We start from the raw sequence: 26,641 nt of genomic DNA, 5'->3' as shown, positions 1-26,641 counted from the left end.
TTTGAGACAGAAAGACAGATACTGTTCTTAGCGTTTTGAACTATAAGATGTCAACAATTCTTTTAAAACTTTATATAACACATCGTTTATATATATATATATATATATATAATATTCAACGAGTTCAATAAATTCAGTAATGAACTTACACGAATTTAATATTCTATTTATCACATACCCAAAATAAAGACCGTTGAAAGTGAAAAGAGAGTCGTTTAACATTGACGCGCCTATAGTATAACGCTAACATTTAGCGCGTTGAATATTATATATAATAATTATATTATATACAATGCCAAATGTTCCGGTTCAAACTGATGCATAAGAATTTATATGTTTATTATGTTTCTAACTTTTAACATAATTATTACATTAGCATAATTATATCAATGGTTGCTGACAAATTGAAAAATATAATATAGTAAAAATTAATCTACATTCATGCCAGTCTTGAAATTTATGGCATAGTACACAGGCTATCGGCGTGGGACCAAGGTACAACCCCAGAACCCCTTTAAACTATCCAAATATACTTAAACCCATTCAAAATACATATCAATACAAAATCAAACAATTCTAACAAACAATTCTAACAAAAATATATTACTGATTACCATGGGGATAGGGCTTGGTCACACGCCGATAACCTGTGGGTATAGTCTAGAAGCATTTTGATTTTGTTTCTCTTAATTTACAAATGGAGGTACCTACATTTGCATTCTACATGTATATAATAAAAAGCAACGTGTGAAATGATTACAAAACTAGTCCCACGAAATAAAATAGTACGAAATAAATCTGATTTTTAAAAAGTGCACCAGGAAAAAGCAACATTACTTTTTTAAAAGACAGAGAGCTGATTAAACAACGTGTAGTCTATTTAAACTCCAAATCATTTCTTAAGGGTGACGACAACAACATAACATGACAGTGAAAAGTGAGACGATATTTACAACATAAAGTCAGGAAACAACAACATTAAAAAAAATAAACATATAAACATTTTATACTCTATACCTAGCAGCTTGAAATAATAGGAACAAATAAATTGGAAGTCTGCAAATTAAAGATGTTAACCTTTCGTAAATAAAAGATTTGATACCTGTATTTCAAACTTTCTAATATCATGGGATCTCAGGCAATAAAATGTAACTCTGAGTCACCAGCTTTATTTTTGAAGAGAGGGCGTGTTTCAAGTAGAGGGTTGTGACTAGAGGGCTTGTCCAATGCCTTCTTTAATTACAAATAGAGGATGGTAACTGGAGAGCGTGCCCAATGGCTTCTTTAATTTCAAATAGAAGATGGTGACTGGAGGGCGTGCCCAATGCTTCTTTAATTTCAAATAGAGGATGGTGACTAGAGGGCGTGTCTAATGCTTCTTTAACTTCAAATAGAGGGTGGTGACTGGAGGGCGTGCTCTTAATGCTGCTTTTTTAATTTCAAATAGAGGATGGTGACTGGAGGGCTTGCTTTATGCCTTAATTTCGAGGAGGATGTTATCTATATGCCTCCTTTAATTTCGAGGACAGGAGGGCCTCTTCAATGAATATATCAATACATAACTTTCATCAAACCCTCTTAAAACTTTATGACAGTCTTTAACATTGGCCGGGACTGTTTCGCTTGAGTGGATAGCCAAAGATCCGGCAGGACGGGTGTGAATACTAGCAACTAGAGTGATACAATGCGCAAGATTAATACTAAGCGTGACGTCACGACCCGGGCATTTAAAACGAAATGTGGACTGCGTTACAATTGCTCAAGTGGAAATTACTGTATTTTCTTCAGAAAACTTACATGAATATGATTAAAATTAAATACTATAAATAATTAAAAGTAACTGACATTAACGATTGAACGAAAAAAAGGAACGCAAAAAGTGGTGGTAGAACATATACATATAACATTAACATGTAATTCATTTGCTTATTTTAAAACACATCGTTTTGGGTAATAACTCGGATATGACATCGTCTAATAGTGTTAACCAATCGTTGGAACAAAAGGAAATTTAAAAATCTTATTTGATTTATTCCAAATTCTAAGAATTGCAATTGTCATACAAAAGAGTGTTAAAGGTCTCGATTTTAAATATATTCTTGCAAGTATTTATATTTGATACATAAAAAGTTCTCGCCTAAAACGATGGTTTTAATAAATCCCAACTTCTTATGATGGCAGATTTGTGTTAGGTCGTACTTTCGCTCCGCGAGGCACCAAGCGGAAACACGATAATACGACAAAGTGACGACTTTGTTGTACTTTCCCTTCGCAAGGCGCCTGGTGAAGACACGAGGCTACGACAAAATGATGACTTTTATCGTATTATCGTATTTTCGTTTGGCGCCCCGCGAAGCAAATATACGACAAAGTGTTGTCTTTGTCGTATTTTCGTGTTTTCGTCTCGCGCCCTGCGGAGCGAAATTATGAAATGGCACAAATCAGTCATCATAAGTTCTAGTGTAACGCCAAGGTATTTACAAGTCACCAGTGCCTTACCAAAGTCTATTGTTCCAAGTTGTCTATATTCTCCTACAATTATTCACAAAAGTGGGAAACAAAGTTAAAAAGTGGGATACAAAGTTAAAAAGTTAGGAATTAAGACAGTGTGACAACACACATCTTGCGCTTTAGAACATATATAAAAGGTTTATTTCTTTTATCTGTGACACTGTGACACAATAAGTTACATAAATTACAAAGAATTCAACGAAAGCATTGGAAGGATTGTACCACAGATGGTGGAGCAAGTCAACTGTCGGTCAATTTTCCTTGCGATCATTATTCGATTCCGTACTTTTTTAGTTTTCTGTTTGATCTTAGAAAAACAAGGTATGACATTTTAACATCATTATTCACGATTTAATGAATTCTTGACTTACACGTCACAAATTCACGATTTGAACTCCGAAAATTCACGATTTCAACGCCATGTGTTCATGAATTCACGTTGTCACAATTTCAGCATCACGAATTGAAGATTTCAACATCACGAATTCGACATGTTGAAATTGTGAATTCGTGAATTTGACATCGTCAATTCATGATTTCAATATGTTTCAATTGCGAATTCATGCAGTTGAAATCGTGAATTCGTTAAGTTAAATTGACAAAATTATAAAAAGTCAAAACGTTCCGACCAGTATTTCGTAATAAGCAATCAAGAAATTTTGCTACTGACAAGTACAATCACGAGAAGTGTATGGCTCAACTATTTACAATATGATTATAATATTATAATGTTTCGAGCAATTGTTTCCTGTGAATATAAAGGACAGTTGTTTTTTTTTCTACTTTATTGTGATAGTAATGCGATGTGCGGCTCATGAACTGTGCTCTGGAAAATTCATTGTGGCTTGCTGCCGTGATTCGGAGAGAAAACTACCAACACCACCAAATCAATATAATCGATTGTTATTATATTTAGCGATGTAATCATTTAAGATTTTAACCACTAGCAATGTTGAATGCAAGTATAAATCTTTTTACACTACGATATTGCCTTAGTAACGGAAGAAGTATTTCGCGCATGCGCATTTTGCTTCAATCTCTTAAATAGCTGTATTCTTGACATGTTTCTCACCATTAGCAATGTAACTGTTTAACAAATAGAAATGTTAACAATTATGATTCTAAGTAATTAGCGATATAATCATGTTGTTTGTTTTATTTTTTGCCGATAGAATTCCTAATTCTTTCCAGTATTGATGAATCATTTTTAGCTTTTAATATTTAGCAACGTAATTAAATCTGATTTTAACGAATATCGATTTGAATAATTCCGATTTGAACCAATAGTGATTTGATTTGATAAATTATGATTGAAACAATAGCGATTTGAAAATTATGATTGAAATCAATAGCGATTTGATTAATTCTGAATGTAACCAATAGCGATTAAATTACTTCTGATTTTGACGAACATCGATTTAATTTATTCTGAGTTTAATCAATAGTAATTTGATTTGAAAAAATCTGACTGTAATCAATAGCGATTTGATAAATTCTGATTGTAACCAGTAGCTAGCAATTTGAATAATTCTTATTTTATCAATAGCGATGACTAGATAGCGATGAAATACATTAGGCTTGCAACCAATAGCAACGTTAAGGTAAAATAGATGTCTTATTTTGATATTTTCAAATTGTAGCGAAAGTGATAAACAACATGCACAATTAACTCTGAAAAAAGTGATTGCACAAAGCCAAGACAATGTTTTATAAATATTCCTGAAGATACCACTGCCAATGAAGTAATGTCTTATATAATATAGTAAATTTCAAAGAAGATATTTTCTATAGGAAAAACAAAACATCAAATTATTGAAAATTGTTTTTAGGAAGAAAATAAAATGTGCGTGCAGGAAGCACAGTTAACAACAGAAATGTGGCATTAAAATTGGGATGTGCTAATGAAAAAGTTTCTTTAAAAGTCTCCAACACAACATAAAAACTATTTTGAATTTGTAAAATACTTAATGAATGTACCAAAACGACAATTTTTCCTTAACAAAGGTACAAGCAAATTGTTAATATTTTTTTTATTTATTTAAAAGAATTATGTTGTTATTTTTCTTAGGTAAAGCTAATTTATGCCAAAACGTAATCATAAATTCTACGAGTAGTTTTTTTTTTAATTAAAGCTACATTTGGGCCGTGTCACGACAAAACCAATATATTGAGTTTGCGACCAGCATGGATCCAGACCAGCCTGCGCATCCGCGCAGTCTGATCAGGATCATTGTTGTTCGCTTACGTAGAGAAACTGATAGCGAACAGCATGGATCCAGTACATACCTGTTTGCCCCCCCCCCCCCCCGGCTTTTGAAAGGTTTAACTTTCTCTTCTCCAATCATATGTATGATTAATTGTTATTTAACAAATGTTTAAAGATCAATTTAATTGCGTTTATTTTCTTCTTTTTTTTTCACAAGAAGTCGCTGGTTTTAATCACTTACCTTGAAATCTCGCTCTTTCAACTGTACAATATCAATTTCGCCAGGAACTTAAGATTCAGTTAACTAGTTACCTAAATGGAGGTCAGTGGCTTAATTAATATATTAAGGTGTGGAATACCACACTTTGTGGTCAACTTTTAACGCACCGAACCTGAATAGTTTGAAAATTGATTACATTACTAGCCAGACATATGAAAATGTCGTGTAAATTATCTTCCCGCACCCAAACCATAACCCCGGCCACACCCCAAACTATAACCCCGGCCACATCCCAAACCATAACCCCGGCCACACCCCAAACCATCAACAACCTAATTCAATGAACCCTCTTTTCCATGAAAAAAAATAATATTGCAATACTGTATAAAGATACATTTGAGTCGCGTCACGACAAAACCAACATAGTGCGTTTGCGATCAGCATGGATCCAGACCAGCCTGCGCCAAGACCAGCCTGCGCATCCGCGCAGTCTGATCAGGATCCATGCTGTTCGCTATCAATTTCTTGTAATTGGGAATTGTTAAGCGAACAGCATGGATCCTGATCAGACTGCGCGGATGCGCAGGCTGGTCTGGATCCATGCTGGTCGCAAACCCACTAAGTTGATTTTGTCGTGACGCGGCTCATTTTAAGAAAATCCGACGGGACAATTGTTCCTGTGATATTAAAGTTGTGACTGAATAAAACAACACCACAACAATAAACATATCGGGATTACAATACATGATTTATATGATAAATGACTTATTTTGTGGTACTTTTATACATTTTTTAATTAAGTTAGTAAGTAATGAAAGGATAGGTGTGAATATATCATATTACATCAGTCAGCTTAGAAATTCATTTAGCCACTAAATATGTTTTGGTTATTTAATGTAATAAGGGAATACGCACCTCCTTGTTCTGTTGGACAACGCTGGACGTCAAAATGGTTACCGGAAGTATTTGACCACATTACCTCCCCTACATAACTCCTCAAACAGAACTGTACCGTTGTATTATCTGCAACAGAATTCTTGATTAAACCAACTTTCTGATATATTTGTTAGCATGTTCGTATAAAATGTAGAATTTCAAAATGGAATCCGACAGATTAGTGTCGTTAGATCGCCTAATACACAGAAATATATACGCATCAAACTGAACTCACTTTGCACTCTAGTTTAACTGAAATTCTTTAGTGTCTACGTTGTCATATTATCATTAAGGGTAAACTCCGTGGCCGAGTAGTCATTGACTTCAAACCACTTGCTCCTCAACGCTATGAGTTCGAATCCCGACAGGGACTTCGGATTATTTCATGTGAGGAAGCTATATATATCCAGCTTGCTTACGGAACGTCGGTTGTTCTACTCAGGTTCCCGTTTGTGCCTGAAATAATACACGGAAGGGCACTCGAGGTCTTCCTCAACCAGTAAAGCTGAAACAGTCGTCATATGACCTATACCGTGTTGGTGCGACTTAAAACCCAACAGCAACAACAACAACAACAAAAGAAATTACCATTTATGACGAAGACATAAGCTGACACGTTGGCAGACCCGGCCTCATTGGTAACTTTACAGGTGTATTCACCGTGTACTTGGACGCCTTGCACCACAAGTCGAACTCCAGTAGGATACATTTGCTCTGCATACTCGGTTTGTGAATTTGCTAAAATCTTGATTCCATTCTAAAAATAGAAAATAGTGTATTCTTACTAATAAAATGACCTTTCTTTACGACCTTGACATGTAGATCATTCTAAGATTATAATAATGATTTTAATCATATGGTTTTTTTCACGTCAAATTATAGAATATTGAAGGTATTCGTTGAAAAAAATAGCTTACTGTTCCATGGTGTGAAATATTACACTTAATAAGATTAAATTTGACAAGTTACAGACAAGTGTAAAAATATAACCGATCTCTTGATATACTTTTGTTACTTTATGTCATTTTAGTATACTACCACTAACACACTGTAATTTGTCATTACCTATATATATTGACTTCATTTATACAAAAAAGACGACAACAACAAAAAAAGAGCATATTAGATGCTTGCTACCTGAAAAAGTAGCGCTCAATACAAAATTAAATGGCACACAAGCAGCAAAATGTAAACAAATTGGTATTTTGACTTCTATATAAAATACTTAATCAATATAACTTAATTAATTACCAAAAAAGCAAAAGAAAAAAAAGATGATTCAGGTAATTGGCCAATGAATAATTTTTTGGAAACTATAAAAGTACACCAAAAATAAAAAAGTTTTTGAGAAATAAAAATAAAAGCATTTCTGGGGCATAATGGGCCCTTAAGTTACCTTATACCACTCATATGTAAACTGTTGCCAACTGTCGTCTGGTGAAAGGCATTTGAATGTTATCATTTCCCCTTTATTTACACTCAAGGACATTGGGTCTAACTGTACCCGTGGGTAATTGTTGACGGTGACGTCCACACTTCCGGTGACAGACTCACCAAAATCCTCTACCTGACAGGTAAATACACCTGTAAATATAGACATGAAAACGTTACTCTTCTTATATATTTGTTACAATCTGGTTAAAATCAGCTCCTAAATAACAATAAGACTTAAATTATATGTAACATAAGCATGCTTCTAACAACAAAACAAATGAATTATTCGCTTTCATAAACCTTTAGTGTCCAGACACTTTCTATGTACTTAGTTTCATTTTTGTTATAACACTTTCGTCTTTAAGTCAGATTTTTGCATTACATGGGAAGAATCCGAAAGAAATATGTATCAATTTAGACTTTATGGGGAGGGATGTTGCTAATTCAGTAGCCCAACTGCAATATTTGCTTTGTATTATTCACATTTTTACACACAATGAAAAGTTACTATAATATAGTGTTAAACTATATTAAGAACAATTAACTTTCTATATAAAGAACAACATGAGATCATAAACACATGTTTACGACAATAATGCTATAAAAACTTTATATAGTCATAATGCTAATAAAATAACTCGCATTACACCATTTATGCTATTTGAACCAATGCCCTTGGTCTTTTACATTATAAATATTAAACAAATATTGCACTTTGTTGATAAGCTCTGTTTTCCAACAGATTCACTTTTCTTTGATTCTTTTGTCATGTCTTTCAGAACAAAAAAAGGCAAAAAAAGACAACTTATTGTGCCTCGCTTGTTTTTAAGGGGGGTTTGGCTTTTCGTGGTACCAACACTGTAAAAGCTTTTAATTCTGAGATTAATCAGCTGTAGTCATGGTGAAAGACTCTAGGTGCCCCTCCGTGCATTATGTTAGGCAAGAAAGGGTAAACCCCCGACGTTCCGTAAGTAAGCTGGACAACATTGTCATATGAAAGTTTTCAGAGCCACTCGCGGGGTTACAAACAACTAAAGAAGACAAATACGGTCGGTGATATTCAAACAAACTGAAACTGAATTCAAACAAATTACCTTGGTCAATCGGCATCACACTGTCTATATTTAGAACAGAGAGGTACATTCCATGTACAGTATGAGGTACAATTGTCTCCCATGCGTTCCTCGAGGTTAAACTTGTGTCAACATGAACATTGTCCTTAAACCAACGAAACCTTAAATTCTGTGATCCCTTCGCAGCGCACACAAGGGTTAACATTTTCCCTCGGAGGGTTGGATGAGGGTCATAGTTCATGACCTCGGATAATACCAGCTCTGTAATAAACACAAATCTTTTACAGTTAGCAAGTAATTATTCAGCAAGAGTGTACATGTATTTCGACATAGATTTTTCCAAAATAAAAAGGGTGTTTGTAAGTTGGAAATAATATGTAAAGATGTAAAGTTAATGTATTAGATATTTAAAACAAAAATGTGTTCACAGGCATTTAGCCAGTGGCGTAGCTTCTTTCTATAGCCCGTGTAGACATGGGAGGACTATACGTTTTTCCAAACAAATTGAAAAAATAGAACTATTTGTCCACCTGCAATTTTTTTTAAATCACTGATCATATTACGATATTCATCCTCCAAAAAAAAAAAAAAGCCCGCATTCCGGACAATCCAGATTTAAACAATTTCACGGGGGAGCATTTTCCCCAATGCCCTCACTTACCTTTTTCATCCATCCCACAGTAAGTGGGCCAACACATACATTTAGACCAAGCAATGTCTTGCCTGTTGGCAATAATGACTCTATATACCCATTTACAATAATCAAATCCAAGTATATCATCAAGGTCATTTATATACATTGTATGTATAATTAACAATAAAAATGTCACTTCTAACTCATTAATTTATTGATCAGTACATAATTATTTTCTTTAAGTTAAGGTCACCAGATGTGGCCGAAACAGTCGAGTATTTTTATTCAGTTACATTATCAACACTCAACTCAACGCTACGGTCAGATTGCCTTTTTTATCTAAACAAATTCAGCCTACTTAACCCTACTGACTTTTAATTAATTAAATAAAACATACAGAAAGAAGTTCATACCCGGATTCTTTTCATATTTAAGTGTTTTCTTTTTCAGCTGGTGCCCAGACACAACACGATGTTGACTGACTGCGTGCAGTGCTGCTTGTACCAACCCCACCTCAGATACCAAACAATAAAAATAAAACTCCATCACTGTCGTTTCTGTGGTATTTCTGTTTAAAGAGATGCATCATTCTTATTATAGATAATTTAAAGAAGTACTTGATTCCAGCAAGATCAGAATAGACCGTTTATATATGAGCCGTGTCATGACAAAACCAACATAATGGGTTTGCGGCCAGCATGGATCCAGACCAGCCTGCGCATCCGCGCAGTCTGATCAGGATCCATGCTGTTCGCTATCAGTTTCTCTAATTGTAAAAGAGTTGGTAAGCGAACAGCATGGATCCATGCTGGTCGCAAACCCATTATGTTGGTTTTGTCATGACGCGGCTCATATATTGCTTATTTCTTTTAAGGAATCGCCAACTTTATGGACATATATTTTATGAGATCACATTAAAAATGTGCCGCCTTAGTTATTTTTACCAGTATTACAAAGTTATCTTAATATTACTAGCTATTGTTATAAGAAAAAAGGCGAGGAATTACACGTCCCCAATCTCCTACGCAGTGATCTCCCCTTATCAGTACAGAGATAACAATTATTATTATTACAATTCTGCCAAGGGAGGTAATCAGTGTGAGAGTTTGACGCGTTCCCTTTATAATATAATTATTATATTAATATAATTATAAGAAAGAACGTCAGGAATTACGTGCCTCTTTAGCTATTATCATAAAAAAGCGAGGAATTACGTGCCTCATGAGCTATTGTTAGCGAGAAATTACGTATCCCTTTCCCTATTTTTACAAGAAAAAAAGAGGAATTACGTGCCTGTTTAGCTATTGTTATAAGAAGGAAAGCGGAAGATTATCATTGATTATTTTTAAAAATAGTTCCGATGCATAACTTAACACATGTACGAATTATCAAGGTACAATATATGAATATAATATGAGCCGCGTCACGACAAAACCAACATAATGGGTTTGTGACCAGCATGGATCCAGAGCAGCCTGCGCATCCGCGCAGTCTGATCAGGATCCATGCTGTTCGCTATCAGTTTCTCTACTTGTAATAGAGTTGGTAAGCGAACAACATGGATCCTGAACGCACTATGTTGGTTTTGTCGTGACGCGGCTCAATTATATTTTACCTGAACCGTCGAATTTTTAAATTAGATAATGTCGTAATGCCATTCTCCGTCAATGTTTTACGGATCTGGAAATATAGGATAAATAAAATTCATCAAATATAACTTCAGCAAACATATATCTGATATATCTTAATTTGAGGAAAAATAACAATAGATATTAAGATTAAAATTCAATATCCATTTAGCTTTGCACGCCGATTACTCTCTAATATTGCAGTAAATTCAGTTCGAAAATCAAAATGATACATTGCTCCGCTTTGGGAATTCAAATGTAAATTTATTCTAATTCTTCTTTGTCTACCAAAGGTATTCTTTCAATATTATATTGACATCTACTAATGTCATTAGAATGGTATTGTAAAACTGTTATGAAAATAGGTCATACATCAAGAGTCATATATTACATGCATATAAATCTTATGAATAATTTTATGCATATTTATTGCTAACAATCTATATGTATTACAGTTTCACAGGGGGTTACATGATTTTATTCGTAACAAGATAGGCATAGTTCACACAAATCTATATGTGAGCAACATGATGAAATATATACATGTACCAGCAATATATTACATGTATATATTTAGCAACATCATAAACCTATATCCCTCTTAAAGCTGCACGCCTCCAGATGATCCAAAATATTTCAAGAAATTCAATCTTTAGCAAAATGTATTAAGATCTTAAGAAAAGTAAAAAAAGATTCAATATTTAATTAATTATTCACATGTTATGTGCGGTTAATGACTGATTTTGCAGTTTCAATCATATCATTCTACTGCGTTTCTAACGTGGATTGTAAGTGCCGTCTGCAATGTGTAAATTACTTTCTTTGTTCACTTCACAATATTTTACTTTTAAATACATTTTCAAAATATTCATAAAAATTAACGTGAATCAGGAGGCATGTTGCTTCAATAATATAAAATCATTTTGTAAGCAAAATTATAAAATACATATCACAAAAATAACGAAATGAAGTTTAGCAAAATTGTATTGAATCATATTTCAGCAGAATCATATTTCAGCAAAATCAAAAATAGAATTATTTACAGACAAGTTCATACATCTAGGTTATTCAGGTACATTGGTCCTCTCATTAATATTTCAACAAAGATAGAAATCTTGATTCACTTAACGTAAAGTGTTATGGGTGAATTCCATCTGTTATGTCGGTAATCTACCCGCACTTGTTCCATCAATTATTCAGAACGATATTCACCGGTCGGAGACAAACACTCCTTATTTTAGAGTGGCAAATTCAGGTCACGTCGTTTTAGGGTAAGTAAATAACAAAACAACAAGAAAATGACAAGACGTGACTCTTTCTTGTAAATGACTTTTCTTACCTATTGCAAGCACGAAAACGCCATGACATGACATATTTGTGACGAAAACACGACAGATATATGCAATAAAAAAGACAACATGTTTATGACGAAAACAAGGCACATTTGTTTTGGCACAAATGAGACACCATAGTAACAACATATGGTTTATGGCAGGTATATAACATAGTTGAAGCAATATTTGACAATTAATGTCTACGATATAGTAATTTGCGTTAGGATATATGGATTTATACGATACATTTCAATATATGGGTTACGTAAATTCCTTCGTGTACTTTTCTTTAGTATAGCACGAGTTTAACATAACTACAGTCACACATTGGATAGTTTTAACCATGCCGAAAATTTCATCTGGTATCGAGCTGCCAGATGAGTCGCATGCTATGGTAGACAATTTACAAAGGCTTGAAACCATTTTTAATATACTTATGCTACATTTTTTGCACTTCAAGAGCCAGGTTGTGGTTGTAATTATACTTTTCTATTGCCTTTAACAAGAAAAAAAAACAAGCTGAGATCGATGCTTTTTCTATACAAATGCAATATTTTGAAGTCAAAGAAGAATAAAAGAAAAGGTGAGTTCAAAGAACAACGCATATCTATTTAAGATAATGAAACCTCGGTCGTTTATTTATTTATTTTATAACATTATTGGAGGGGATCACTTCAATAACCTTCACTGTAAAGATCATGTGGCGACTTTACAATTTACTTGTCGAGGTAAATTTTTATACACTGCCTACCTGATTTTTTATTTTCTCTTTTTCTATGACTGATGGACTTCTGATCGTTTTCTGAAATTGTATTGCAACGTCAAAGCGATATCGATCTGAAACGACAAAAAGACTTAAGTTTAGTGTCTATTGCACTTTAACGATTGCACAGTTAAGCGCATACATTAAATTTTGCATAATGCATCGACATATCTGTTCACATAAAAAATCAATTTAATTGATGTTTAAATAAGATATAATAAGATTGCGAAAAGACAGAAAAATAGCAAAATAAAAACGTAACAAACCCACAAAAGAAGGAAATAACGTGCTTGCAACAGCTTGAGCCATTTGCTTATTCATTATTTCATTCGCGGTGGATTTAAGAAAATATACTATAAAAGTTTCTATATAATTATATACTTTACGTTCATGGCCTTATGTCAGTAATGCGAACGACCTTAGACAATGTAATGTTGATCTTATTTATTGTCGCATTTTGGAATTTCTGGACGGCGACATATAAAAGTATCAAGATTTGATCATCTCTACCCCTACACCGCTTGCCCATAGCCAATCAGAATCGAAAATTTAATAACGCATGATAACAATACGACCAAAAACATCAGAAGAGGCGCCTAAAGGGCACGTCATCCGCCATATTTTTGAATGGCTACTTATATATAGAAATGAACTACTATCTTGATAACGAAGCTGGAAATCAGTGTGTAGTCTCCAGTTGGGTGCAATATTCGGAATTTTTAAAAAAAGAAGAAATATAAGCTTTATTGTTGAGGAAGGAGTCTTTTTTGCGAAAAAAAAAACAACAATATTTTCAATATTTTTCGAATATTAAGCTAACCGGCAATTCCTAGCATTTTGGGTAATGATACTTGTAATGGGGTTTATTTTCTTTGAACGTTCTTAGAGCAATAATATAAATGTAGAACTTCACATAAGTCTGACTAAATTGTTACAAGTAATGTATATGTACGTACTGTTTTGATAGCGAAAAAAATCTCTTTTTTTTCAATGTCTTTCTTTTAAGCGTACTTTAATTTCGTTAATAGATCAATAAAATAAAATAACACGTTTTGTTTTAAATTGCGATATTTTAGCTTCACTTTAGAGGACACATTTAAGTTGCCTTACCATTGTGTTGGAACAAGCTGGCATTTTCGTAAAAAAAAAACCAAAAAAAAAACCCCGAGCATCTGCAAGCCAGGCTACATGGCTTCTTCACATGAAAGATTTCACCGTATGAGACTGGATTCGGACTTACAGCGATAGGAACCTACCCACTGTGTCTCAATACCATGTATAATTTTTATCATAGAACGTAATCATTCCCTCGATCACAATATACACAGAATAATCACACGAAAAATCTGCACACCGCAGTTTGGACTCAAAGCACGGACCACTACACCAAACCAGCCATTGCGTTCTAATTCTATTTTCTTCGTGCTGATTGACTCAATATATCTAGACTATTTTTAACTTTATTTTGATGTCATCACAATTATTACCATTGGGGCTACCTTTTCTGCAGTTGGCTGAATCAGTCACTTTTTTACATTATAAATATCTTATGGCAAACAAATTTATTATTTCACAAGGCCACTTCCGCCCAGGAATAAATATATACGAAAAATCAGCAAGCCACCGTCGTATTGCCGGTCATGAAAGTCATGAACAGAAAAAGGTATATTGTGAAATTAAAGTGTTACCGATAGGTGTGCAGGTTTCATTATCTTCTTCTATTGCATAGCCGTCCGGACAATAGCACTGTGGCTGACCTGTGAAGTCCACCTCACACGTGTGGCTACACTTGAGAGCTGAACATTCTGTTATAGATACATTAAATACATGTTTACTATCTCAATTATAACCATGTTTTGAAAAATTGATAAAAGTTCATGTGTATTCACAACACCACAATGAAACGCAAAAATTTGAGGAAATTTGTTATGCAGTTCCTAAAAGTACATAAGATAATATGCAGAGCAACAGCATGCCACCTGTCTGATCATACATTTTAATATGCTGCATAAAACTGTTTTTCAACGTTCTTAAGCTTTCCTACGGCTTTTCTGCTACAGGAAGAGCGATATCACACAACTTAAAATAAAGTAGACGGTAAAAATGAGAAGCTTAATGAAATGTCAATAGAATTTCACAGAATAAAGAGACAAAAAAGTGGAATATTATCTCTGTAGGTCTTGAACTATATGCTCTCATAGGCAAATACTCAAAAGAGTGCAGAAAAAAATTGTATCATTAATCAATTTGTATCATTTTCAGCTTTACTGGTGGCAGAAAAAAAACACAGAAACCCAAAAACATGTGCCCTTTTCAAGTCTCTTCCAGGCACTAGACTCGAATCATTCTGACGGGATTCGAACTCGCAACAGTGAGGGACAAGTGATTCGAGTACTGTGGCTGTGACAGCTTGAACACAGGGTGCCCGTCACTTGTTTTATTTTATTTTTATTTGCCTATTGGCCGGTAGACCACACTAGGTTACAAATATGACAGAAGTGTTAAGCGCAAGTGTTCAGCATTTTAGGAAGCCTGTTTACATAGAATTCTTTATAACATAACTACAAATATAACTCTTCCTTCAAGTAACTCCTTGATGTGAATGAAAATCAGAAAAGGAAATGCTTACCTTCTGGTAACACGGTTACGTTAAGGACTTCGCCTGCAGACCTTTCACAATAGGCTCCTTCGAAGCCTTCCGGGCATACACACTGGTTGATCAAAGAACCGAAGAAATACCTGCAAGCATAAACAACCAATAAAGTTTATTATAAGAAGCGCACATGTCCATATCCTTAAATAGCATGCTGCCTAGGTATTTTAACAGTTCATATGATTCAATGGTAGTGGAACATATCTGTGTCCTGGTTTGATTGGACAAAAATCATGTTTGTAATTCATCGAATACTTAAGAATAGTATCAATTTTGTCTATATGTTTGCTAATTGAAACAATTTTTGTACATTATTTTAGACATTGCTGAATATTATCTATGATACTGCCTCTTAGCTGGATACGTAAACTAATTGTTTTATTATTATTCTCTGGCTCATATATACCAATTGTTAAGGTTACTGACATGCAATATCGAGTGTAACTTATATAACCGACCATCACTTACGTTATCAAAAGGTACGTACGTTACTTAGTTGTAACATAAGTTTTCCACCTTTAACACAAGTAATGGGTTCCAACATACGTTATTGATTTTTACATATTAAATACTTGTTTATTTCATCAATTGTTATATACGTACCGGGTATTTTGCAAACATTACCGATTATTACATAATACACATGTATATGTTACAGATTGTCACACGTTACGTTACCGATTTCTTTAAAATAATGAAAGCTAAATTTATGTAAATGATAGCTATATACCTTACCGATTATTATTTTAAATATGCTGTTTTTACCAACTGTAACATACCATTTGATATATACTTTACCGATTGGTTATTTACGCCACTAGTTTTTACACACCCTACCAATTGTTACTTGGCTAATTTCTACGTTACCGAGTGTGGCATACTTTAACGAATGTGACTGATTTTATCTTTGAAAAATATCTAATACCAATAAACTGCGTTCATCCTTCAAAAGCGTTTATTGGACCGTTTATGCCTTTAAACACCGAGTCAGCTAAAGTGGATTTTAAAATAAAAAGAAAAGAAAGAAAAAAGACAAAGCAGCTTTCGTTCAGCTGCGTTCTTTCAACTGTCTCGATCGTTATTTATTTTAATAGCTTAAAATATGTGACACATTTGAAAGATACTAAGATGCGACTGATATATACACTAGAAATTTATTTTTAAACTATGTTATGTTATGATATGTTATGTTATGCTATGCCATGCCATGCCATGCCATGTCATGTCATGTCATGTCATGTCATGTCATGTCATGTCATGTCATGTCATGTCATGTCATGTCATGTCATGTCAAGTCACGTCACGTCACGTTACGTTACGTTACGTTACGCTACGCTACGTTCCGTTCCGTTCCGTTCCGTTACGTTACGCTACGCATGTCTACGCTATGCTATGCTATGATATGCTATGTTAAACGTCAAATTCTGGTTTAAAAAAACTTCTGTTGTCTCTAATACACTGTGGTCACGGTTATTATAGAATTTTCTTTATGCATTAACATAGTTTTATACCGTAGAAATGACTTGAATATATTATAATGCTTAAAACAACTATAAGCAAAAATGCCTTTAATATTCGGTCCACATCGATTAACCAAGAAACAGAATATAACGTGGTGGTGTTGCGAACGACAGGGTGCCACATTGAATTTACCAGATCACAGTTCAGTCGCCGCATCGTTCCTGGGAAGGCGTACAAGTTGCTATCAATTTCGTATGGAACAGTACGTAGCTTCTGCACATGCCAGATCAGAGGTACAATGCGAATGACCTTAGAAAAGATTTCATGATTACATCGAAAGTGACCTGCACCGTCCGGGAATCGAACCCGGGTCGCACGATTCATAGTCCAATGCTCAACCTATTGAGCTAATCGTACGGTACCTACTGAGCTTGTTTTAGAATACAACGCCCCCCTGCTACGTAAGCTACCGGTAACAGCTTTACACTCTCATACATGTAAATAAAACTTTATCATTTATAATTATCATATGTGCGACTATGAGCACGAGGTGCTCTAATAGGAAGAAAATTCCCTCCATCAAATAAATAAAATAAATAAACAAATAAGTAAATAAATAGATAAATAAATAAATTAATTTTAATTAATTTATTAATAAATGTTATTTAAATAAAGAAATGTTATTTACATAAATGAAAGTAAAAAAGAAAGAAATAAGAAAAAATATAATACAAGCAGACAGAGTTATACATGAATTAATTAAGTAACCATTCATTACATTTTATGCTAACTAATTAACCATTATCACCGTCAGCTTTTTACAAAATGATTCGTGGCCGCTTTAAATTCTGATCGCAGCTGTGGATGACGTTACGTACATGTTAAAACATTAATTAAGATGTAGAAATGTTAAGCGTCTACCATACCATTTAAACGCTATTTATATCAAACGACCGATTTGTTGATATAATATACTCTTCTTTTTGCAATGTAATACAGTATCTCACGCAATACGTAATTAGGTTGACATGAAGATGTACAATTATTTAATTAAACAGCTGTTTCTTACGCCAATATAATACTTGTCATTTAAATGTTATTTGTCTCGCTTTAACTACGGAAACCTGTTTCAGCCATCTACTTTTCGACCTGACTAGAAATAAATAATGTTATTTTCACTTTTCATGGTTTAATTTTAACATAAAAAAGTTAAAAACTTGGCGTCTTTTGACACCATAATTGTCAGGCTTATTTGGAGTTTTCGGCCCAAAATCTTAAGCGAAAAGTCGAAATAAAACGTAATATAATTTCTAGGTTTCGCTTATCTCCCTCGTATTCCGTGCTGATTAACAGTTTCTTTCTTACATGTACAGGGGTAATGAATTCATTAGTTCGTTTGTGATAAATTTTGCATTTTTTCCTTAAGGAAGTTTCCTCAATTCTGAAGAAAATCATAGATTTATCAAATGTAACTGCACATATGTGGTTTTAGAATAGAAATACATACAACCATATTCATTCCAAAATATCTGTATGGATAGCAAAGGAGTATGCACGAAACCATTACGGTAAAAGTTTGCAGAACATGGTCTTGTATACCTTTTCATTACAGTTGACAAAGCTTTTATACATGTACAAATATAAGAATCACTCTGCCTGAGTTTTTATTTCACATTTTCTTTACAATATGCATAAAACGAAAGTATCATAGATCAAACTTACTTGCAAAGGCCTCCATTTGAGCAAAGGTTAATTCCATTTGCCGGATCGCAGTAAGGTCCATACTGGCAATTTTCCCCAAAGAATTTCTCAAAACAACGGCAGGAATACTCCGAGAAATCGGACGAGGCAATACAGTTACCTAGATATGAACAAGTTTTCACTGAACATGTTTGTTTTACTAAGTCATTTTCAATGTCTATAAATTCGTAGGTGATGTTGAATCCATAAACATCTAGTAAATGATCTATTACCCGTAGATGCCGGTTGCCGATCGCCTCGACGGAAAACTGAATTAACACGTACGGCTTGTATTCTACTAAAAACGCCAAGTCGTGCTCCCAGAATATTTGACCTAATTCTTTACGTCCTACATAGAGGTTGATGTCTTCATAATAATCATATGACGAGATGTAGATCGAATCTTTCATAAAATTCTGGGTGAAATATAGAACTATTTTCTTGCCCGGTGGCGCATGTATAAGCCATTCGCAGTACAATGGTGTTGGATATGATGCCGGGAAATTTGGAGTCGACAAAACACCTTGAGGAGTTTCGTATATTCCTCCGCAATTTGTAAAAATATCACCATGGATTTCTCCCAAAACCACCGTCGTATCCAAACTTGACTGAAGACATACGAAACTTGCAAAAATAGCCAACAAGTTCTGTAAAACGTTCATGTCCAGAAAATTACGGAAAATTCAGATATTTATCAAAATCTTTTCGTTAGTTCCCATTATTCGGTTTTCAGGTTGATGACTGCGGTTTTCACGGTTTTACAGGTCTCTGTAAAAGACAAAGTAGGTATAAGAAATGAACATAACCTGTAATGTAGCACATTTTCTTTTTAAAACATATTGAAAGGTTCACATGACCTGTGAGATATTCATGTAATAAGCAAGCTGGTACATTCTTCATTCGTTTTCACTAATCGATATTCATTTTATATTACTTTTTTCCATTTAAGCGACAAGAATTTTCCGATATAAAGTAAATATTGTTACAACATATCTAGATATCTATACCATCCAATAAACATGTAGGTAATGAAAACTGGGGATGCGTATTAAGATTTATTTTTCAAAAAGTGCATTTGTAAAACACTTTATCGCAAAGTGATTTAGCAGAAAGATTAAAAATGTTTTTAAAGTGTCGTTTAAAGTTTAAACTAGTATAAATGCCACTGATACACTAAAATACACGCTGCTGAGCATATGCTACTTTTCAACTTGTAAGAAACATTAAACGTCATTAATATTTAATATCCTAGCTTTTTAGACTTGTAAAATAATATTGCCTTCTGCTGCATTGAAATTCTATCATGTTTGACAAACAGCTCAGTTTTTCCATGCAGCAATAATAACCACAACCAATAAAAGAGGAGAGAAAATTAGGTGAAAGGTCGTGCGCCTAATTAACACCATCACTCTACTTAAACCCATACTCACTAATAACAATAATAATAATAATAATAATAATAATAAAAAAAAATAATAATGATGATGATGATGGTGTGATGATGATGATGACGATCATGATGATGATAATAATAATGATGATGATGGTGGTGATGATGATGATGATGATATATACATCTTTATTGCTTCCGAATAGTCGAAGATATACAGGTGATGATGATGATAATAATAATAATAATAATAATAATAATAATAATAATACTGTAAGTCATTTAATGATAACCCTTACTTTATTGCAATCATTAATGATAACAATACAATAAAAAAGTTTTTATATAGTATTTTAAATCGTTCAATAATAACTTTTATTAAATTGCTTTTTTAAATCGTTTAATAATCATTATTCTATGGCTATCTCACCAATAACATAGCATCATAAATTCATCTTAAGAACAGTTTGAATAACATTAAAGTGATGCTTGACATAGTTGTTAATAGCGGATAGTTTTGATATTATTTTTTTTATGTTGATCACTGAATGAAATAGCAGTAGTTTTCTTCTACATCGTGTGGATAGATAAAATTAAAGGCCAATTATGCCTAAGAAATACTATCATTTTCATTTCACAAAAACTTTAAATTTTGTGTATCTTGTTACAATTTCAAAAATAAAAAAAATACTCATTTGCCATATAGATGAACAACTTTTGCTTTGTTGGTAATTGGTAAAATTATAGTAAATAAGTATTTTGTATCGAAGTCAAACTACTACTTTCTTCAGTTGTAAAACATCTTACATGCTCTAAATCCATTATTAAAACATTATTAAACACATGTTTGACATATCAAATGAATTTAATGTACATCGATTTCTGAGGGAGGCATAATGTGCCTTTAAGTAAAAAAAGAAATGTATATGTTTCACCCGAAGTAAAATTGAAATCTTACATGAAAAAAATGTTTTGATAATGATTGATCGATATCAAATGGTTAAGTGGGTGGGTGTCAAAATGACATATTATGATAATTCTCTTTTGAGAAAGTTGTTTCTTTCAATTATATTACATGTATTTTCTAGCTGGTGTAGACTTAACCTTGTTTTTAAACCGGGTCATAGACAGTATTTATGTACTAAGTAAATGACTAGATTGGTAATTGAGTAAATCTGGTGCAAAATGGTTATAAACAACCATTATACTATAACTAGTCTAAGACCTTGTCCGATGTCCTTTACTAATGCAATAATCTCCGCCGTGATTAAATATTTAAGCTCATAAGCCAGAGCATTACACCCCAATGAATAAATCAGAACAAATTATAAATATAAATCCTCGTAAGAAGTGAGAATATGTATTCATGTATATATAACCACTATTTATAACTATACAACGTTTAGTTCTAGAATATTATGTAATAGAAAGAGCATCTTGTTCTATATCGTTAAGTAATAGAAAGAGCATCGAAACACGAGGTTATCTGAATTGTACGAGGGGCGTATCATAGGCAAAAATAAAAGCACGTTCACTGCCGTTACAATATGAAACCCCAGAAAATTAAACCAACGTACAAGCATCTGATTATATTTTTTCTATCTTTATCTCGTTCCCTGTCGTCACAATGAGTTAACCCAAGAAAAAAAATTAGCCAATCAACGAGCATGCTCTAGTTTTATCCCCGACCGGTGCGTAACATAAAGTGCAGGTAACTAATACCCTAATACCTGGCCTCTAGGTTTTAAATCCTTTTTCTGAGTTCGAACTAAAATCTGAACATTTTCATTAGTCAATTTGCATTCTGAGCTGGTTTCTGGCCAATCAAATAATGGAAATCTCAGTTTGAGCTCAGATTATTTCTTTATAACCTTGGACCCAGCACTCCAGTTGACACACGATGCATGTATGGTGTATGCAATTCAACTCTCTCTCTCTTACATATTTTCAATAGAAAGGACTCCAAACTATGATACACGACTTTAAGTTTTCGTGCGTTTGTTTTTTGTGTTGTTTTTTTGTTTTTGTTCAGTATTTACACCTTTAACCTTAAATCTCAAATGTCACCATCTAATATAAAAGACTAATGTCTGACTGACCACAAATCCAGGACTTGAAAGTTCGATAACCGGCTACTCCATCTGGCACTACTAACACGTCTTTCATACGTATATTTAAAAAAGGAGGTTCCATTTAATGGCGCATGAAATTTCTCTTTTTCTTAATCGAGAGATATTTGTACCAGTTGCATTGCCCCGTTGGTGACGATGAACACACGTTTACCTAGACGACAATGATAAACGTACTTTCTTATATGTTGAAGGGTTTTATTGGTGCAACAAAATTATCAAGTAATTGATAAATTGTATAAAAAATTTCGCAATGATTGTACGAGTACTTTTGTTATTGCTAAGATGTTGTTTCTTTACAATCCTCATCCTGAAGCTTTTCTTGTTCATTCTTAGCCAGTTTGAGACATAAAATGACCATGTTTTATATGCGAAAAGGCCAAATAAGCATGTATAATTGTTATGATCCAATTAAATGTATTGTAAATTGTTTAAAAATTACATGTTCATAGATGTATTCAAACAGGAATACTGTTTCTATCACGTAGAAAAATAACACTTTTGTAGATCGGGCCTTTTACGATATATAAGACGCACAAACAAAGATCATGGCATGACACTGGACAGCGGCAAACTTTGAAGGTCATTTAAGAGAACAATTTATAGATGAATTTATGTAAAAGAATGGACATACAGTTTATCATATATGCGGTGCTCTGTTCGGGCAATGGCTGTTCTAACTTAAATACTCAAAATACCCTGCTCTGTTGTAAGCGACGAGAGCTTTAAAAAGAAAAAGCATTGATTTATAAAGTGTTTTTATGAGAATAAATGTAACAGATTTGCTCATATAACATAAAGACTGACGTAAAACAAATGTTTTTTAATGTCCCTTTAAAAAAACTCGTTAAGACACCATCAGTCAAACAAATGTACTTTTGGTTTGTAACTTTGGTATGAAATATGAGATTGTATCTATCGCAGACGTTGCATGTATTATTAAAAAGCGCGTGTTTCTGCAGCAGATGAGTAACATATTAAAGCGAGGCTGAGGCGAAACCCATAACCCCAAAAACGGACGGTTATTAGCACAACTATGACTATGCGTGGTACCAATTTTGGAATTTGGTCAGGATGAAAATACCAAACAGACCCATAACTAAGATAATCAGGAAGTGTGATGTCATCAAGTGATTTCTTACTAAATTAGTGGCAGACAGACCCGAAGCTAAAGGAAATACGAGCAGGTCTCAATTACTCAAAGCAATCCGTTACCAAAAAAAACACAAGGACAATGTCGTCTGATCAATTATTGAAAGACTAGTCACCGAACTATCAATTGTATATATGAGCCGTGTCACGACAAAACCAACATAATGGGTTTGCGACCATCGTGGATCCAGACCAGCCTGCGCATCCGCGCAGTCTGATCAGGATCCATGCTGTTCTCTTACAAACCCTATAACAAGTAGAGAAACTGAAAGCGAACAGCATGGATTCTGATCAGACTGCGCGGATGCGCAAGCTGGTCTTGATCCACGCTGGTCATGTTGTTTTTGTCGTGACGCGGCTCATATAATATAAAACAAAGAATTTAGAAAACGCAAGATGGTATTCCTTATAACAAAGCACAAAAACGAAGAGTGGGACCAAATATCACCAAAAGCATTCATAATGAACAGGGGTGAGAGTTCCTTCTCATAAATAAAAGAACATGACGATATATCACGTGATAATATAACTACAGTACAAGCGTCCCAGAACTGAACAGTATCCCAGGCAATTTCACCTACTAGTATTGAAGAATTCCAAGACCCTTGATGACAATTCCGTCACATTTCAAATATGTTATTAAAAAAACGATGACCAATTATGATTAGTAAAAGAATGACCCTTTTAAATCAAGATATACAGAACTTGAAAAAAAAATCTGCAAAATATTTCCAACCCATATTTGTTACGACTGTTTTTAAACAGCATTGCGAGTAAAATAATCGTACAGCATTTTGATATCTAGAATCGTTTTTGATTTTTAAAATAGTAACATATGTTTTAATTATATTCCGAATTCGCAACATAATGCAGAAACACAAGGAAAGACAAAGACATTACATAAACATAGACACTGCCTTTAGTTGCAGATGTTGCTAAATAAGATTAGAAATAAGATAGAAGAAAGTGTGTTGTGTGCATGATTGTATTGTCAGACAGACACGGACACTCAATCAGCTGCTTCATAAAATGCATCATTCCATAGCATGTTAACCCATGTATTAAAAAAGAACTGGTGTACTTATATGAAATAATCAGGAGCGTATGTTACTCCTAATAATTAGTAATACTATTACTATTAAAGCTACCGAAATTTACCATCATGAATATCCATAATAATTTTGAGTGCTAAATCACGTGACAAAAACTTGCAATAACTAGATGGCCCACTTACACAAAAATCACCATTTCTCTTTATTACACTAATAAAAAAATACAATAAAAAAATAAATAAAATAAAAAATAATAATAATAGTGTTTCTTTATTACACTACCACAGAAATGGTATTTTACCTAATCTTTTTATGGAAGTTAAAACCTTAAAAACCGCTCACTTTTACAGAATTAAATGAGCCGAGTCACGACAAAACCAACATAATGGGTTTGCGACCAGCATGGATCCAGACCAGCCTGCGCATCCGCGCAGTCTGATCAGGATCCATGCTGTTCGCTTACCAACCCTATTACAAGTACATGAAGTAGAGAAACTGATAGCGAACAGCATAGATCGCGGATGCGCAGGCTGGTCTGGATCCATGCTGGTCGCAAACCCATTATGTTGGTTTTGTCGTGACGCGGCTCAAATGTAAAAAGACTGTTAATAGCTAGTTTTATATTATTTTTATTTTGTTTTTGTTTGTTATTCAAAAGTATTAACCAGGCAAAGTTATCACAAATGTTAATTTTAGACTTAAGTCTTTCCGTATAATTAACAACTTTCATGTCCAAAATTTAAGAAAAAAGATGGCAAAATGTATTCTTACTTTAGCAAAGAATAAGCATGCATTTTTTCAGATAAGATTTGTTAAATGAATAATACCATTACACAAAATTGTAAAGAGCAAATGAAACAGATGTAATATTTTCGACATATTTAAGAATACTTTTTAGAACGTCCTTAGCATCTCCAACAGTGTAATACAGTGGCAAACATATATCTGTTCTTCAATATGTAGGTTTAGGTAAAAAAAACTTAAGGTATTTGTCATCATTTCAAAGAATAATAAAAATGTTAAAAGTATGTATGAAAAAAATTGAAGTTATGTAAGCATCGATGCTGCAACAAAATCAATGAGAAATGGTGACGTGGTGTTCTAAGATTGTTATGTCACTTAACGACCAAGTCACACACTAAAATAAATAATTCAAAGTAATTTTCACACGCGAGTGAGGTTCATAATTATAGACAAAGCTGGACTTAAAATACGTTTTTTTTTCAAAAGACAAGAGTTAAATCTAAACAAAAAAAAGTTAGCTAAAACTAACCTAAAAAAAAGAAAGAAAGAACCTCACACAATTAACAACTTTGAAAAGTTGGTTCCTATATACTTTGTAAATACAAATAGTATATACAAAGTTATTGGGGTTTTTTTGTTGTTTTTTTTAATTAAAGGCTTTAACGTATTTGTTATCAACGTATTCGTTGAAACGAAATGTCTAAATGTTAAGAAATTATAACAATTAGACGTAACATTTCCTTTTAATTTGTTTTCTGTACATGTTACAAATCTAAAATCGAAATTCGAAACTAAGGTCATAAGTATATGGAGTAGGAATAGTAATAATAATTACCTTTTAACATGATTTTAAGAGTAATCAGAATTCGAAATTAAGGACATAAATAAGAATAAAGAATAAATATTACATTATTATTACCTTTTAACATGATTTAAGAGTAATCAGAATTCGAAACTAAGGACATAAAAAAGAATAAAGAATAAATATAACATAATTATTACCTTTAAACATCAGTTTAAAGAGAAATCAGAATTCGAAACTAAGGAATAAATAAAGAATAAATAATGCATAATAATTACCTTTTACAATGACTTTGGAGAGTAAAGACTTGATCCGGAGCACAATAATATTAATTCCCTTGTACTGATATATAAGTTATAGTGATACCCGTTCACACTATATAAAGTATACTGGCAACTTCGCAGAACAGAATATATATAGATATATTTCAATATCTATATTTTCTCTCAGATGTGATGGTGAATGTTTCCGATATTATTGAAAGTTGTATTCACAATCAACACACAAACGCTGTGATGCTTCTATATTTAAAAAAAGGTGTTTATTGCAGTAATTTACTTACTCCAAAATAACAATAATAATAAAAACGATTAAAACTGATAGTTACTAACTCTTGTTCAACTATTCGTTACAATTGTAATACTTTCACTTCGGTTAAACCATATTTTTGTTGGACCTGTAAACTAACCACATGCTATTAGATAAACGATTTAAATGGTCACTCCTTTTGTTATGCTATTTTTCAAACACATCATCTAAATAAGTATATCGTTACAGAA

At 33.2% G+C, this 26,641-nt stretch overlaps 1 protein-coding gene across 2 annotated transcripts in view; it reads right to left on the bottom strand.

Moving 5' to 3' along the window:
* Nucleotides 1–26,383, bottom strand: part of LOC132716804 (uncharacterized) — a 44,511-nt gene extending 18,128 nt beyond the window's left edge. Inside the window, exons 1-12 of one of the 2 annotated variants that reach the window (XM_060700139.1) lie at nt 26,141–26,383; nt 18,576–19,361; nt 15,369–15,478; nt 14,428–14,544; nt 12,728–12,813; nt 10,630–10,694; nt 9,428–9,582; nt 8,402–8,641; nt 7,270–7,457; nt 6,462–6,630; nt 5,853–5,960; nt 2,500–2,532 (exon numbers count right to left, since the gene is read on the bottom strand). In XM_060700139.1, coding sequence (XP_060556122.1) covers nt 2,500–2,532; nt 5,853–5,960; nt 6,462–6,630; nt 7,270–7,457; nt 8,402–8,641; nt 9,428–9,582; nt 10,630–10,694; nt 12,728–12,813; nt 14,428–14,544; nt 15,369–15,478; nt 18,576–19,255 — 1,951 coding nt within the window. In that variant the 5' untranslated portion in view covers nt 19,256–19,361; nt 26,141–26,383. Of the gene's footprint in view, nt 1–2,499; nt 2,533–5,852; nt 5,961–6,461; nt 6,631–7,269; nt 7,458–8,401; nt 8,642–9,427; nt 9,583–10,629; nt 10,695–12,727; nt 12,814–14,427; nt 14,545–15,368; nt 15,479–18,575; nt 19,476–26,140 lie in introns of those variants that run through there. The other variant, XM_060700140.1, reaches the window with a different exon arrangement.
* Nucleotides 26,384–26,641: the final 258 nt, after the last annotated feature.

This window comes from Ruditapes philippinarum, unplaced genomic scaffold (genome assembly GCF_026571515.1).
Source record: "Ruditapes philippinarum isolate M1 unplaced genomic scaffold, ASM2657151v2 ctg1937_1_1_1_1, whole genome shotgun sequence".
NCBI lineage: Eukaryota > Metazoa > Mollusca > Bivalvia > Venerida > Veneridae > Ruditapes > Ruditapes philippinarum.
This window is presented reverse-complemented; position numbering and strand designations above follow the sequence as displayed.